Source organism: Dromiciops gliroides, chromosome 2, assembly GCF_019393635.1.
Source record: "Dromiciops gliroides isolate mDroGli1 chromosome 2, mDroGli1.pri, whole genome shotgun sequence".
NCBI lineage: Eukaryota > Metazoa > Chordata > Mammalia > Microbiotheria > Microbiotheriidae > Dromiciops > Dromiciops gliroides.
Genome location: NC_057862.1, coordinates 111,278,671 through 111,291,160, shown reverse-complemented (window position 1 = coordinate 111,291,160; position 12,490 = coordinate 111,278,671). Strand labels below are relative to the sequence as shown.

At 43.3% G+C, this 12,490-nt stretch overlaps 1 protein-coding gene across 2 annotated transcripts in view; it reads right to left on the bottom strand.

The window, feature by feature from the left end:
* The window catches only part of FBXW4 (F-box and WD repeat domain containing 4), a 129,259-nt gene that overhangs the window by 6,746 nt on the left and 110,023 nt on the right, over nt 1-12,490 (bottom strand). The window contains exon 6 of one of the 2 annotated variants that reach the window (XM_043989749.1): nt 12,401-12,466. The exons of the other annotated variant lie outside the window; for it this stretch is intronic. Within the exon in view, the coding sequence (XP_043845684.1) occupies nt 12,401-12,466 (66 nt within the window). The remainder of the gene's footprint in view (nt 1-12,400; nt 12,467-12,490) is intronic. 2 annotated transcript variants of the gene reach the window in all.

The following is a 12,490-nucleotide window of genomic DNA, read 5'->3' as shown; positions in this document are numbered from 1 at the left end:
AAGGGGATAATCAAGACCAACGAGGAGCGAAACCCAAGGCTGCTCTTTTCCAAAAGATCTCCTCACCAGCTCCTTTGGTCTGGCCTCACCCCAAGGTTATGCACACCCCAGGAAAGGTTTCGGCTATGGGATCAACTCCTCTCTGAGAATCCACTTCCTGCAGGAAGTTTTCTGGGACCCAAACTTACCTGATCAGGAAATTCCCCCAATTCTCCCTTCACTCCTCACTCCACCTCCCCCCAACTTAATCCTTGTCCTGTTCCTATTTTTGCTGCTTTCTCCACACATCGCCATGTTTTTGCTGTCATTTTCACAGTTTATGTCTGTGTAAGACTGTAAAATTCTAAAGCACAGGCATGGCCCACACACCCCATGTGCATTTAGGTGCAATTAATACTTCCAGAGACAAGAGTGGGACACAGAGTCTGGACAAATGAAAGCCCCCATTGGGGAGTGCATGTCCTGCAGGCACAAGGCACCCGGGGGTGGTGAAGAGGACAGAGGAGGACAGAGGGCAGTAGAACAGAGCGAAGGGTCTGAAGACCTGGGCACGACTCGGACTCTGCCACAGCTGCCATAGCTACTTGTGTCGACTATGAGCAAGTCCCTTAAGCTCTTTGAGCTTCATACTCCTCATTTGTTAAATGGGAATAAAACTTTCCTTGCCTGCTACAGGGCTGTTAGGATAAAAATGCTCTATATGCCTTTAGTAATGATGATTACCATCACTAGCATTTATATAGTGCTTTAAGGTGTGCAAAGCACTTACAAACATTACCTCATTTGACCTTCACAGCCACCCTAGAAGATGGGTACTATTGTTATACTCATTTTGCAGGTGAGGAAACTGAGGCAGACAGTGATAAAGTGATTTTCCCAGGGTCAGAGACTGATTTGAATTCAGGTCTTCCTGACTCCAAGTGTTCTATCCCCTGTGACACCTAGTTAACTTACAGAATTGTGATATTCATTATAAATTATTATAATATTCATTCACTTGATAAATACTTAATACTTGATAAAACACTTAATGTTTGACTCCATGACCAGACTGCTCTGGAAGAAGACCACAGGATCACAGATCTGGAGCTTTAAGGGACCTCAAAAGCCATCCAGTCCAGCCCCCTCGAAGCTCCGGGAGGTTAGTGACTTATCCAGCGTCACACAGTGGACTGTAAATTAGATTGCTTGTTTAAGTGGGCACGGCTTACGGACAATCTGGAGATAGCGGGGCTAGACATGAGGTAAAAACTGGGGCCCCTGGCCTTTTCTAACTCATTCCAAAGGGGGGGGGTGGGAAGAAGTCAAGCCACAGGCCTCTTCTGTCTAATCTGACTCCTTTGCTCATAAACCCATTGTTAAGCCTCTCAATTCCCCAGCAATAACTTTGTATTATCTCTCCTATTTGCATTCTCTCACTTCCCCTTGACCCTGCCCAAAGCATTCTCTCTCCAGGCTTTGAACACCTGAAGGGGGCAGGCTGGGTCACAACTGCAATAATTGGATGGAGCCCCTCGCTCTCCACTTCTGAATAGGGGGGGCAGAGACAAATGGAGGCCAGCAGAGACCCAGCCCGTTCTATTCCTCAGGACTGAAGAGCCCATTACTAAAAACACAGGCACGCACACACATACACGCACAGACCAGCACGCGTGCGCACACACGTGTTTAGACACAATGGCTCAAAGGCCAAGTCGTGAAGCAGCCCACTTTGTACTGCTAACAAGGGGAACGTAATTACAGGAAGGGGGCAGCCGGGCAGATAAAAGGATACAAAATTTCAACATCTGTTGCCATAAAGGGATAAGGAGAAGTGAAACGGCAAAGTATCAGTTTGGTGTCAGAGCCGGCAAAAAGCCGATTTCAAAGAGTTGAGGGAAGAGGGGACAGAGGGGGGAGAAGGAAAAAGGAGAGAGGGAAAAAAAGAAAGAAATTACAGGGTTCCTTAAAGAGGTAAAAAGAAAATGAAAAAAGCTGTTGTCACTAATACTTTCAAAGGAGAGGGCAGGTACTTTAAAGAGGGGCTGTTCCCCTAATCGCTCTAAGCGGAGGCTGAGGCCTCCGGTGCACAGGGACACAGGGGGAGGGGAAGAGATAGAAACAGACCCTGCCCTGGGGGCAGCTCTCCCAGATCTGCCACATGCAGGACTTCAGGCCCCTGCTCTTCTCACTCTAAGATGACGGGCCACAAGGCTGGGCCCTCTCCAGGTCTTGCCCATTGCATCCTGGCATCCCCCCTCATGACCACCACTAATGACCTATCAAACAATAACGTCCAAGAGCTCAGCCCACTAAGACTCCACCTCCTGAGGGTGAGTGGCAGGGAGAGAGCTTGGTGCCTCCCATCCTCTCCAGAGGGCAGACTGGCCTTGGCTCTATCCCTAGCCTCCCAAAGAAGCTGAAAGCCCTGCAGTTGTCTGAGGCACTGAACTCTGTGCTGATCCAAGAGAAGGCTCTCCTCACTTGCTCAAACAAGCCTTACAACTTAGGGAGAAAAAGCAAAGAATATCTGAGTGACTGAGGGAGCACAATAAGACTCAGGGGAGGGGATCCAGCCTGTCTCTTCTGGCTTATGTGAGACAGTGGGGCTTAAGGGGGAAAGAGAGAAGAAAAATATCTAAAAGCCAAACTTGTCCTCAGAGAACCAAGGTCCCCAGGGCAGAATGTGCATTATGAGAAAAAGAGAAATAAAGGGAGTCTATTGGCCAACTGGCTGTTCTTAGGACTTAGAGCAAGCCCCAAGTCCAAAAGCCAGGACAGGCTGTCTGAAAAACCTAAAATAGAGAGACTATTTAGATGAGGGCACTGACTCAGAGACTGAGTACCTACTGTGTGCAAGAAGCAAAGACGAAATAAAACACAGTCCTTATACTCAAGAAACTTTTACTTGAACAAGGGAGATACATTATGAACACAATAAATAAATACAGTATAAGGTAGGGCTCGAGGAAGAGAAGATAGCAGAGCTGGCCCTAGAAGAAAAGGATTCCAGCAGCTAAAGATGAAGAGAGAGTGTACTATGTTTTACCAGCAGTTAATGGTTTTGCATGAATTCATGGAGACTGGAATTCTTGGGGGCCTGTTGCTGGGATATAAAGGCTTGGGCCTTGAGCCCTGGGTCATGTTACCTGATGTCTAATTAAGAACAAAGTGACCAGCAACAAGTATTCCTCTTTAGAAAAGAGACCAAATGCAAGTGTTAAGAAAGTCCCCTAGAGGGGCAGCTAGGTGGCACAGTGGATAGAGCACTGGCCCTGGATTCAGGAGGACCTGAGTTCAAATCGGCCTCAGACACTTAACATTTATTAGCTGTCTGACCCTGAGCAAGTCACTTAACCCCAATTGCCTCACCAAAAAAAAAAAGATAAGTCCCAAGTCCCCTAGAGAGTTCAAGAGACTAGGCCACACCAACATTTCAATATTATATCTTCCATAAGTCCCTTTCTATGTATTCTGAATAGCCCTTAGGGCATGCTGGGAATTCAGATGGCAGTGGTGGGTGAGGTCCCCGATTCCTCACAGAGCTCAGGACATACAAATATTTGTTCAGATCCAGCTTTAGGGGAACAGAAGATGATGGGCTGATTCCCAGGGATTCTCCATTGAGCATCTCAAGAGCAAGATGGCTTTGGCAAGTCCCTCTTCCTGGGATAAGGTGATAGGTTTCCCCACCAAATAAAAATACACTCTCTAATAGCTACAACCACAGCCAAAGGCTGAATAGGCCTGAAACTACAGAGATCAAGGCACAAAGGTTATTAGCTTTAAATCCTTGGGGAGTGTATTTCAGTCTCAGGGGTGGAGCTACCAGACCACCTACTTACTCACAGGGTCAAGAAAGCCTACTTGGGAACCACCTTTCTCCCCACCCCCACCTGGGGGCCCAGTGTCCAAGAGAAGGCTGGAGAATCAACTGGGCAATTCCCCCAAAGTTCAGCAATATCCACATATCAGTGCTCAGAGATAATTGTCAGGAGGGAGAGGGGAAAAAACAAAAACAAGCTCTACTCTGTGATCCAAGACACCCCAAGGTGCCCAACACAGATGTGTTCCAGTACCTGTATTCTCCTAGCATTCTCCACACTTACACAACTGCCCTAAAACTCCTCGGTATTAGATGTAAGGAAAGCAAACGTGGACAGCTAATGAGCTGCCTCTAGAGTATGGCCTGGCCAGGATGAAACTCCAACTATGAAGCTTCCCAAGTCAGGGAGTACTAGACCTTGCATGTGACGCTGCTTGAGAGTCAACGTATAGTAGAAAGGGCAGTCAGTGAAGACATGAGAGTGAACAGCAACCAGCCCTGACACTTGCTAGGTGTATGATCCCAGACAAACTATTTAACCTTTCTAAGCCTATTTCCTCCATAATAATAATGTTCTTGCTTCCTGCCCCATGGAGCTGTGAGGAAGGTTCCTTGTAGAAATATGTCTTCTTCCTGCTATTTTTCATTCATTCAAAAGCACTGGTTAAGTTTCTGCTATGAGCTAGGCATAGAGCTAGACTCTGGAGATCAAAGAGGCCTGCTCTCAAGCAGCTTCCATTCTTTTGGGGGAGAGACAGCGTGTGCACAGGTAAGCCCAGACTAAACACAGAGTGAATGGGGAGTGGAGGGCAGCACAACTAGACAGCCTTCTTCAGGCCTGTGAACTGGGGCTGAGGATAGGGAGGAAGTGAGTTCCAAGAGTTACTACTGTAATGACAACATACAACGCCCTGACTATCCCCTACAAGGTTTACCCAACTCCACAGTCCCCTCCATTCCTAGCCCTGTCCATCATTCCTCAGTCAGTGGAGGGAAGTTTAAAGAAATAAGAAATTGGCAAGAAGCCCCCTGGTCCCAGAACAGGTAGCGGGCAGGAGAAACACTGCTCAGAGTAGACCCTTCCTCCCCTCCACTCCCCCCGCCCCAACATACATGAAAGGAAAAATCCAGTGGCTCCTCGCATTTCAACTGTGACAGGTTAAAAGCAAAGAATCTGTCCCACACTGAAGCCAGAGCAGCCGGCCAGGTCCTGCCGGCAATATTGTTCCACCTTTCGGATTGGCCTGTCAGTCAGGCTTTGGCTTTATTGAAAGATCAAACTCCATCCTGCCTGTTCATTACCTTAATCCTATTTTCTACATGGCTTTATTATCTGTTTGGGCTTCTCTGGGAAAGGCAGCTACAGACAGTCACCCTGTCTCTGTCCATCTCCCCCCCTCCTGTGCCTAACCCCCTCAACAGCAAACACCTCCATCAGGACCCCAAGTCCTAAGCATACTTTTTGGTGCTGGTGCTTTGGGCCAGAACTTGGGGAAAGTTAGGGCCAGCGAATGGGAAACAATATGTCACCTCCAAGGTAACATCAAGGATCCAGGTAACAGAAGTTCCTCTAATTCCAGAAGACTCAAAAAGAATGAACATACGACATTGCCCAGTCCCAGAAGAAAAGACTCACTGTTTGACACAGGAGCTCAAATTAAATTTTCTACAGATCTAGATCAAAACATACAGGTTCAGGTCCAGCTTGAACCAGGATACAAGGAGCTTGCTTTTTAAAAAATTCTGATTTGTTCATTCATCCAACAAATATTTATTGAGTGCTACTTTGTGCAAGGTCCTGGATTGTTGCTTTGGGTCACTGGATGATTTCTAAATTCTCTTCTAGTTATAAGTCCTACTGCCCCTTTTATTCAGTTAAAATATAGAACTTGAATTCAAATTCAATTTGGGGTTTGGTAAGACAATGTAGCATGATGTTTGGGGTTCTCTGTTCAGTTCAGGGTTTCAACCCTTTCACTAACAGTCCCTACCAAATTTATGGTGTCTGCAGACTACGGGAAGAGTGTTAACATGATCATATCTGGCCTTTGTGAAAAAGAAGGGTCATCAAAGGTGCTCCCTGAAGTCCCATTTTCATAAACCTGTATGTCAAACAACATGATTTTCTCTGCTTCTGACATGGTCAAACTCACTTTCGGTTAACAATTCAATCAGGATTTGCACCAGGGTCACCAGGAGTGAAAGCCAAGGCAACTAGCCTCTTCAGCAGTGCTTTTCCCTCTTTGTCCCCTGCTTCAGATAAGAAACCCAGAGATCCACAGAGGAACATATGATGATTTGCACCCTGCCTCCCCTAATCCCTTTTAAAGAATAAGATTTCTATCATCAGTTGAAGCTATTAATATGCCATTCAATTTCTAGCATCTTCCAGAAACTAAGTTTTCTGATCTACAACTTCAAAGCACAACTAGGTTAAGGGAATGAGCCAACTGGGGAAAAAATTGTTGCCTCAAATATCTGTTAAGGGTCTGGTAGTCATGATATACAGAGAACTCACATAAATATGAGACCAACAGTTATTCTCCAATGGACAAGTGATTAAAAGAGATGAACAAGGAATAGGGAATGGACCTGTCATTTCAGTGATCAATGGAACTCCCCAGGTGAGGAAAATACCCTCAACTAATGCAGGTCAGCACCTTTCCTAACACTTATAGTCTTAGAGGGTTACCCAGATACACACCACCAGTAGGTGTCAGAAATCAAACTCGAATCCAGGCCTTCCTGACTTCAAGGCCAGCTCTCTATCCATTACACCACACTGTCTCTAATGAACAAACAATTCTCAAAAGAATTGCAAACTATTAATAACAAAATGAAATAATACTTTAAGAATAATGCAAATCCAAATAATTTTGACTTCTAACTTCACACCCAGCAAAATGAGAAAAAATGGGAATAGTCTATGCTGGAAGGATTATGGAATGACACACTTGGTGTGTCACACTTTTTGGCACATTCAGTGGACCTATGAATTAAAGATAATAGCTAACATTTATATAATGCTTACAACGTGCCAGGCACTGTGTTAAGCACTTTATTTCTTTATTATCTCATTTGATCCTCACAACAACCCTGAGAGGTAGGCATCATCATTATCCTCATTTTAAAAATGAAGAAACTGAAGCAAACAGAAGTTAAGTGACTTGCCCAGGGTCACACAGCTAGTGTCTGAGGTTGGATTTTTTTTTTTAGTGAGGCAATTGGGGTTAAGTGACTTGCCCAGGGTCACACAGCTAGTTAAGTATTAAGTGTCTGAGGCCGGGTTTGAACTCAGGTACTCCTGACTCCAGGGCCGGTGCTCTATCCACTGCGCCATCTAGCTGCCCCTGAGGTTGGATTTTAACTTGGGTCTTCCTGACTTTTGGTCTGGTACTCTACTACACCACCTAGCTGAATTAGTTCAATCATTCAGGAAAGCAATTTGTAATTGTGCTAAGAAAGTGACTAAAATGTCCATACCATTTGACCCAGTGGGAACTACTAGGGAATGATACTCCAAGGCAAAGATAAAATTAAAGATCCAACAGACAACAAAATATTGTTAGCAGTTAGTAGTTTTTGTAGTAGCAAAGAACTAGAAACAAAGTATTCATCTCCTGGGGAGTAGCTAAGCAAATTATGTTATATGAATGTAATATAATAATATTACTGTACTATCAGAAATGATGAATATGAAGAATACAGAGAAGCAAGGTAAAACATATGAACTGATTCAAAGGGAAGTAAGCAGAACCAGGAAATCAATATACATAATGACTATTAATAACATAATATCAAAACTGAACACTTGAATTGTAATGACCAAGTTTGGCTCCCAAGAAAAGAGATAGGAATACACCTGCCAACCCTTGCTCAGAAGTGGAAGGTGTAAATGTGGAATTTTGCATAAAATGTCAAACATTATTGATATGTTGTTTCATTATTTTGTCAGTTTCATTTTGATTCTTTGTTATGAGGAATGGTTCCCTAATTGGGAGGAGAGGAGAGAATGTTAGAAAATAAATATAAAATAAAAATAAAGTATATCAATATATTTTAAACAAATTCCATAGAACCTGCCTTTGTGGGGTGGACATAGCCCCTACCCTCTTACTTGGAGTAGGTGTGGAAAACAGACTGGGCTGGAATGAAAAGTACACAGAAGCTGGAGTGGAGAGTAAAGATGAGAAAACACCTGGAGGAAGTTTCACATCTGTACCCAGCCAGCTGGCCCAAGGTTTGTACTGACTTCACCCTACACTAACCACTGGCCACAATGTCTGTGAACAGCTCAGTCAAGCTTTCATGGGCCCCAAGATTACAGCTCCAGCTATGGAAGAAAACTGTTGAATCCAATCCTTTCTTTACCGGTTTGTAACTCAATCCTCAGCATTACTGCTTTCCCCTCAACATCCTTAAGCAGGTTGGAGGACCCATCCCCTAACTGTCCCAATCAAATATGTAGCATTCTTCTAGGTGACAAATTGCCCCCATCCCACCCATTTGTCCCTCATTCCAACCCCGGTCCTTCCCTCTGACTCTTATCTCTTCTGACTATATCTATTAGGCACATATCATATGCTCTTCTTTTTCTTTTGGGGAGACATCAAGAACCTTCTGCTCTTGCTTTTCCTTTATCTACTAGGTGATAAAGAGTCATTTCCATAGCACCTCTGTTCCACAGAGATCAATGGACAAATATATCTTGTGTTTAGTTACAGAAAAGCAGACTTTAAAGGTGCTTCCAAAATTTAGAAACTTTCACACACACACTTATTGGAATAGCCACTGCTTGCTTCAACGCAGTGATGCCTGAAATAGGCCATCCTAAAAGTCTATATCTAACTAGCGTTTGAGAAAGCACCTCACAAATAGAGAGAGCCCTCCAAATGTGAAGTGACTGATAATGCATTAACAACGACATCTTCTTGATTAAAAATTAAAGGCTAGGGGGAAATAGGAGAACTTGATTCTAGTAATAGTTCCAAAAGACTCAACTAAATAACCTCAGGCAAGTCATTGATTCTCTCTGAGCCTTGGTTTATCCATGTATTTCTAACTCACAGAGATGATGTAAAGAAATCTGGGTGAAAGGCCACAATTGACAACTATAAGAAATGAGCTGAGGGAATGAGTCACTTAAAAGGAGGGACGTAATATGGAATAGATGATAGTAATGAAGAAGACGAGGAGAAAAAGGAGGAAGAGCAGCAGTAATGTAGCTCTTGGAGGTAGTCATGTATGTGATAAGTGCCTTAAAAAGGAGAGAAAGTTATTATGGAGAAATCTGGGAGAAAAAAGAGAAAATCAGAAGGAGCTTTTGGCAAAGGGATATTTTAGATGGTTACTCCAAAAGGTATCTGGGCTAAGAAGGTCAGAAAAAAATAACACAAGCAGGACAGCTTTTAAAGTTGCATATTAAATTTGTTGTTATAGATGTAAAAAGAAAAGTAAGCTCAATGTAATAGATTTGCAGTTTCATGTACAATCCTTTCATGTTTTACAATGGATATGAATATGCTCATTTTACCTGGTGTTTGTTAAGTTCAGAATAAAAAAGAATGAAAAAGAATTTTTTTTTAAAGATATCTGACAGGGTAGCATAAGTTGCAGCAGAAACAGAAGATGGAGAAGTCCTAAGTCAACGTCAAAATAAGTTATTCAAATGGGAATTTGGGAAGAGTTAGGAGTCTAGATGAAAAGTAGGGTCATGGTCCTGAGATCCTGGAGTTAAAAACAGTTTCCCAGGAAAAGAGAGAAATACTGGCTTCCACTGATATCAGTCAAGGGAGACCTTTCAGTGGTCAGCCCTGGTCCTTCCAGTTAGCCCTACTGAGCCCTAGCCTGGGAAGTTATCCAAAGATCTTTTCTCCAAAAGTCTTAGTCTAAATGCATTCCTGAGATCTTAGGCACATTCTTAGGGCTTTGGCCAAGTACAGCATACCTGCTGGCATTTAACTTTTCAGAAGCTACACCATCAGGGCTGGGTAGAGCTCCTTTCTCCTCCCAGGCACTGAGATCTTCAGCTCTTCAACTCCTCTTCGACACTGGGCTGCTGCCACTCTAAGTGGCTCTATCATTGCTGTGACCCTCCAGGCAGATGATTGAGACCTGACTCCAGGTAGCTAAAAAACTTCAGGGGTCCCTTTACAAACAGGTGGAACTGTATAATATTTAAGCACCAAGAATTAAAATGTCCCTTCCCTCCAAAGTGACAAAAATATAAGACAAATAAATTTCCTAGAGTTCCCCCAAGTTCTTGCTGGACAAAAGAAGCACAAAATTTCAGAATCAAGAGGCTTGCACAAGATGTGGAAAGGAAGATAGAACCAAAGGCAGTCTGATGGTAGAGTGCTTACAGGAATAACTTGTATAAGAATGCCACCCAAAGCAGACAGTGCTTAAGAAACAAGATGTCTACACTGTAAAGGTGTATTCAGGAAAAAGTGGAATATGAAATAGTGACCATTCATAAAACACATCGACTATGGTGCTAGAAAAGGAGAAAGACATAAGTGGCCAAAGGGCATGAACAAGCAGTTTTTTAAAGAAGAAATGTAAGCTATCAACAGCCATATAAAAGACTTCTCCATACCACTAAAAATAAGAAAAATATACATTACAGCCACACAGAAGCTTCAGCTCAGAGCAGTCAGACAGACAAGGATGAAGTGCTCTGCAGTCTTTCATGCTATGGTTCACCCTCTGCTAGTTCTCCTTCCCTCTCTGCCTGATCCCTCCTCAATCTCTTTGTTGATTCTTTTGTTTTTGTTTTTTGGGTTTTTTTTGCAGGGCAAACAGGGTCACACAGCTAGTAAGTAAGCCAAGTGTCTGATGCCAGATTTGAACTCAGGTCCTCCTGAATCCAAGGCCGGTACTCTACCCACTGCGCCACCTAGCTGCCCCTCTTTTGTTGATTCTTCATCCAGGTCACAGCCACAAGGCTCTTGTCTTGGATCTCTTCTCTTCTCCCTCTATACCATTTTGCTTGGTGATTCATCAGCTCCCATGGATTGAGTTATTAGGCTAGGCTTGGGAGGGCAGCCAGAAAAAAGGCCTGGAGTCAAGAGGTGGAGTTCATCTTGTTCACAGAACAGCCAGGAAGCCAGTGTCACTGGATTGAAGAGTACTTAACAAGGAGTAAGGTATAAGAAGACTAGAAAGGTAGGAGGAGACTAGGTTAGGAAAGGTTTTAAATGCCAAATAAAGTATTTTGTATTTGATTTTGGAGGCAATAATAGGCACAAGAGTTTGGAGGGAAGAGGAGGGAACATGATGAGACCCAGGTTTAAAGAAAATCACTTTAGTGGATGAATGGTAGATGGACTGGAGTGAGGAGAGACTTGAGGCAGGCAGACCCATCAGCAGGCTATTGCAATAATTCAGGCTTGAGGTTCTGAGGGTCTGCACAAACATGGTGGCAGTATCTGAGGAGAAAAGGGGGCATGTATGAAATGTTGCAGAGGTGAAATCAACAGGCCTTAGTGATAGTTTTCATAGGGGGGATGGGGTGAAATAGTGAGCGGTACAGGACGACTCCTGGGTTTCAAGCCTGAGTGGAAGGAAGGATGGTGTTGCCCTCTACAGTAATAGGGAAGGCAGGACTCAGGGGAGACTTTCAGGAGGAAAGACAATGCAATGAGTTCCATTTTCGGCTTCATAAGCTTAAAACCTTTACTGGACATATAGTTCGAAATGTCTGAAAGGCAGTTGGAGATGTGAATGAAGCATAAATTTTCAGATATGGCCAGTGGAATGATTTATTTTGCTTGATTTTATTTATTTATTACTAGGGAAAACAGTCATTTTAAGGATGAGGGCAGAGGACATCACTGAAAAATAACAGTAATATAAAAGCAAAGGGCAATAATTAAACATCTAAAAAAAAAGAGTGTGCTAAACTTGTGGCTAAGCAGAAGAACTTGGTTTAAAATCCTGGCTACACATTTATTAGTCCCATGACAGTTGGCCAGGCCCTCAACCCCTCCAAGTTTCATTTTCTCATCTGTAAAATGGCAGGTTTTGCCTAGACTATCTCAATGGTCCCCAGCTCTGTCACTCTATAATTCTATCAAAGTAAAGGGAGAGGAGACAAACAAGGGCCAGAGAAACTGAGGAAGAGGGTGAGCTAGAAAGTTGCTTTCACCAAGACAATGTTTAAAAAAGACTAACAAAAATTAATCAGATGGAAACATATTAGATTAAGAATAGGCCTTGTACATATTTTAATATTCTTTATAATTTTTTTCCATTTGTTTGAAAGCAGATCAAGTTTCTTCTTTCCTTAAAAAAATCTGTGAGGATAAATGGGATTGTATATGCACAGTGCTAGGTGGTCCTCAGGAGAAAGCAGCTCTATAAATACAAGCTGTTGTTATAATAATAAATTATAAACCCAATTATTTACACATTATAAATTATTTCAACATCCTCTTAACCACATGGGAAAGACTGAGGTTGCCCCTGGACCATCTCACCTGGTCTAAAGGTAGAATCATAGAGACCCTTGTGGTGTTTTTTTCACCTTCTTTGCCTCCCATCCCCCAAATCCCTGCTGCAGAAGGAGGCATGCAACTCAGAAAATTCTCTTACCTAGTGAGGTCCCAGATTCTTAGGGGTGAGACATGTCCACAACAAGCCGTCCCTGTCACAAAGGAGCTGCCAAACAAAGTGAGAACACAG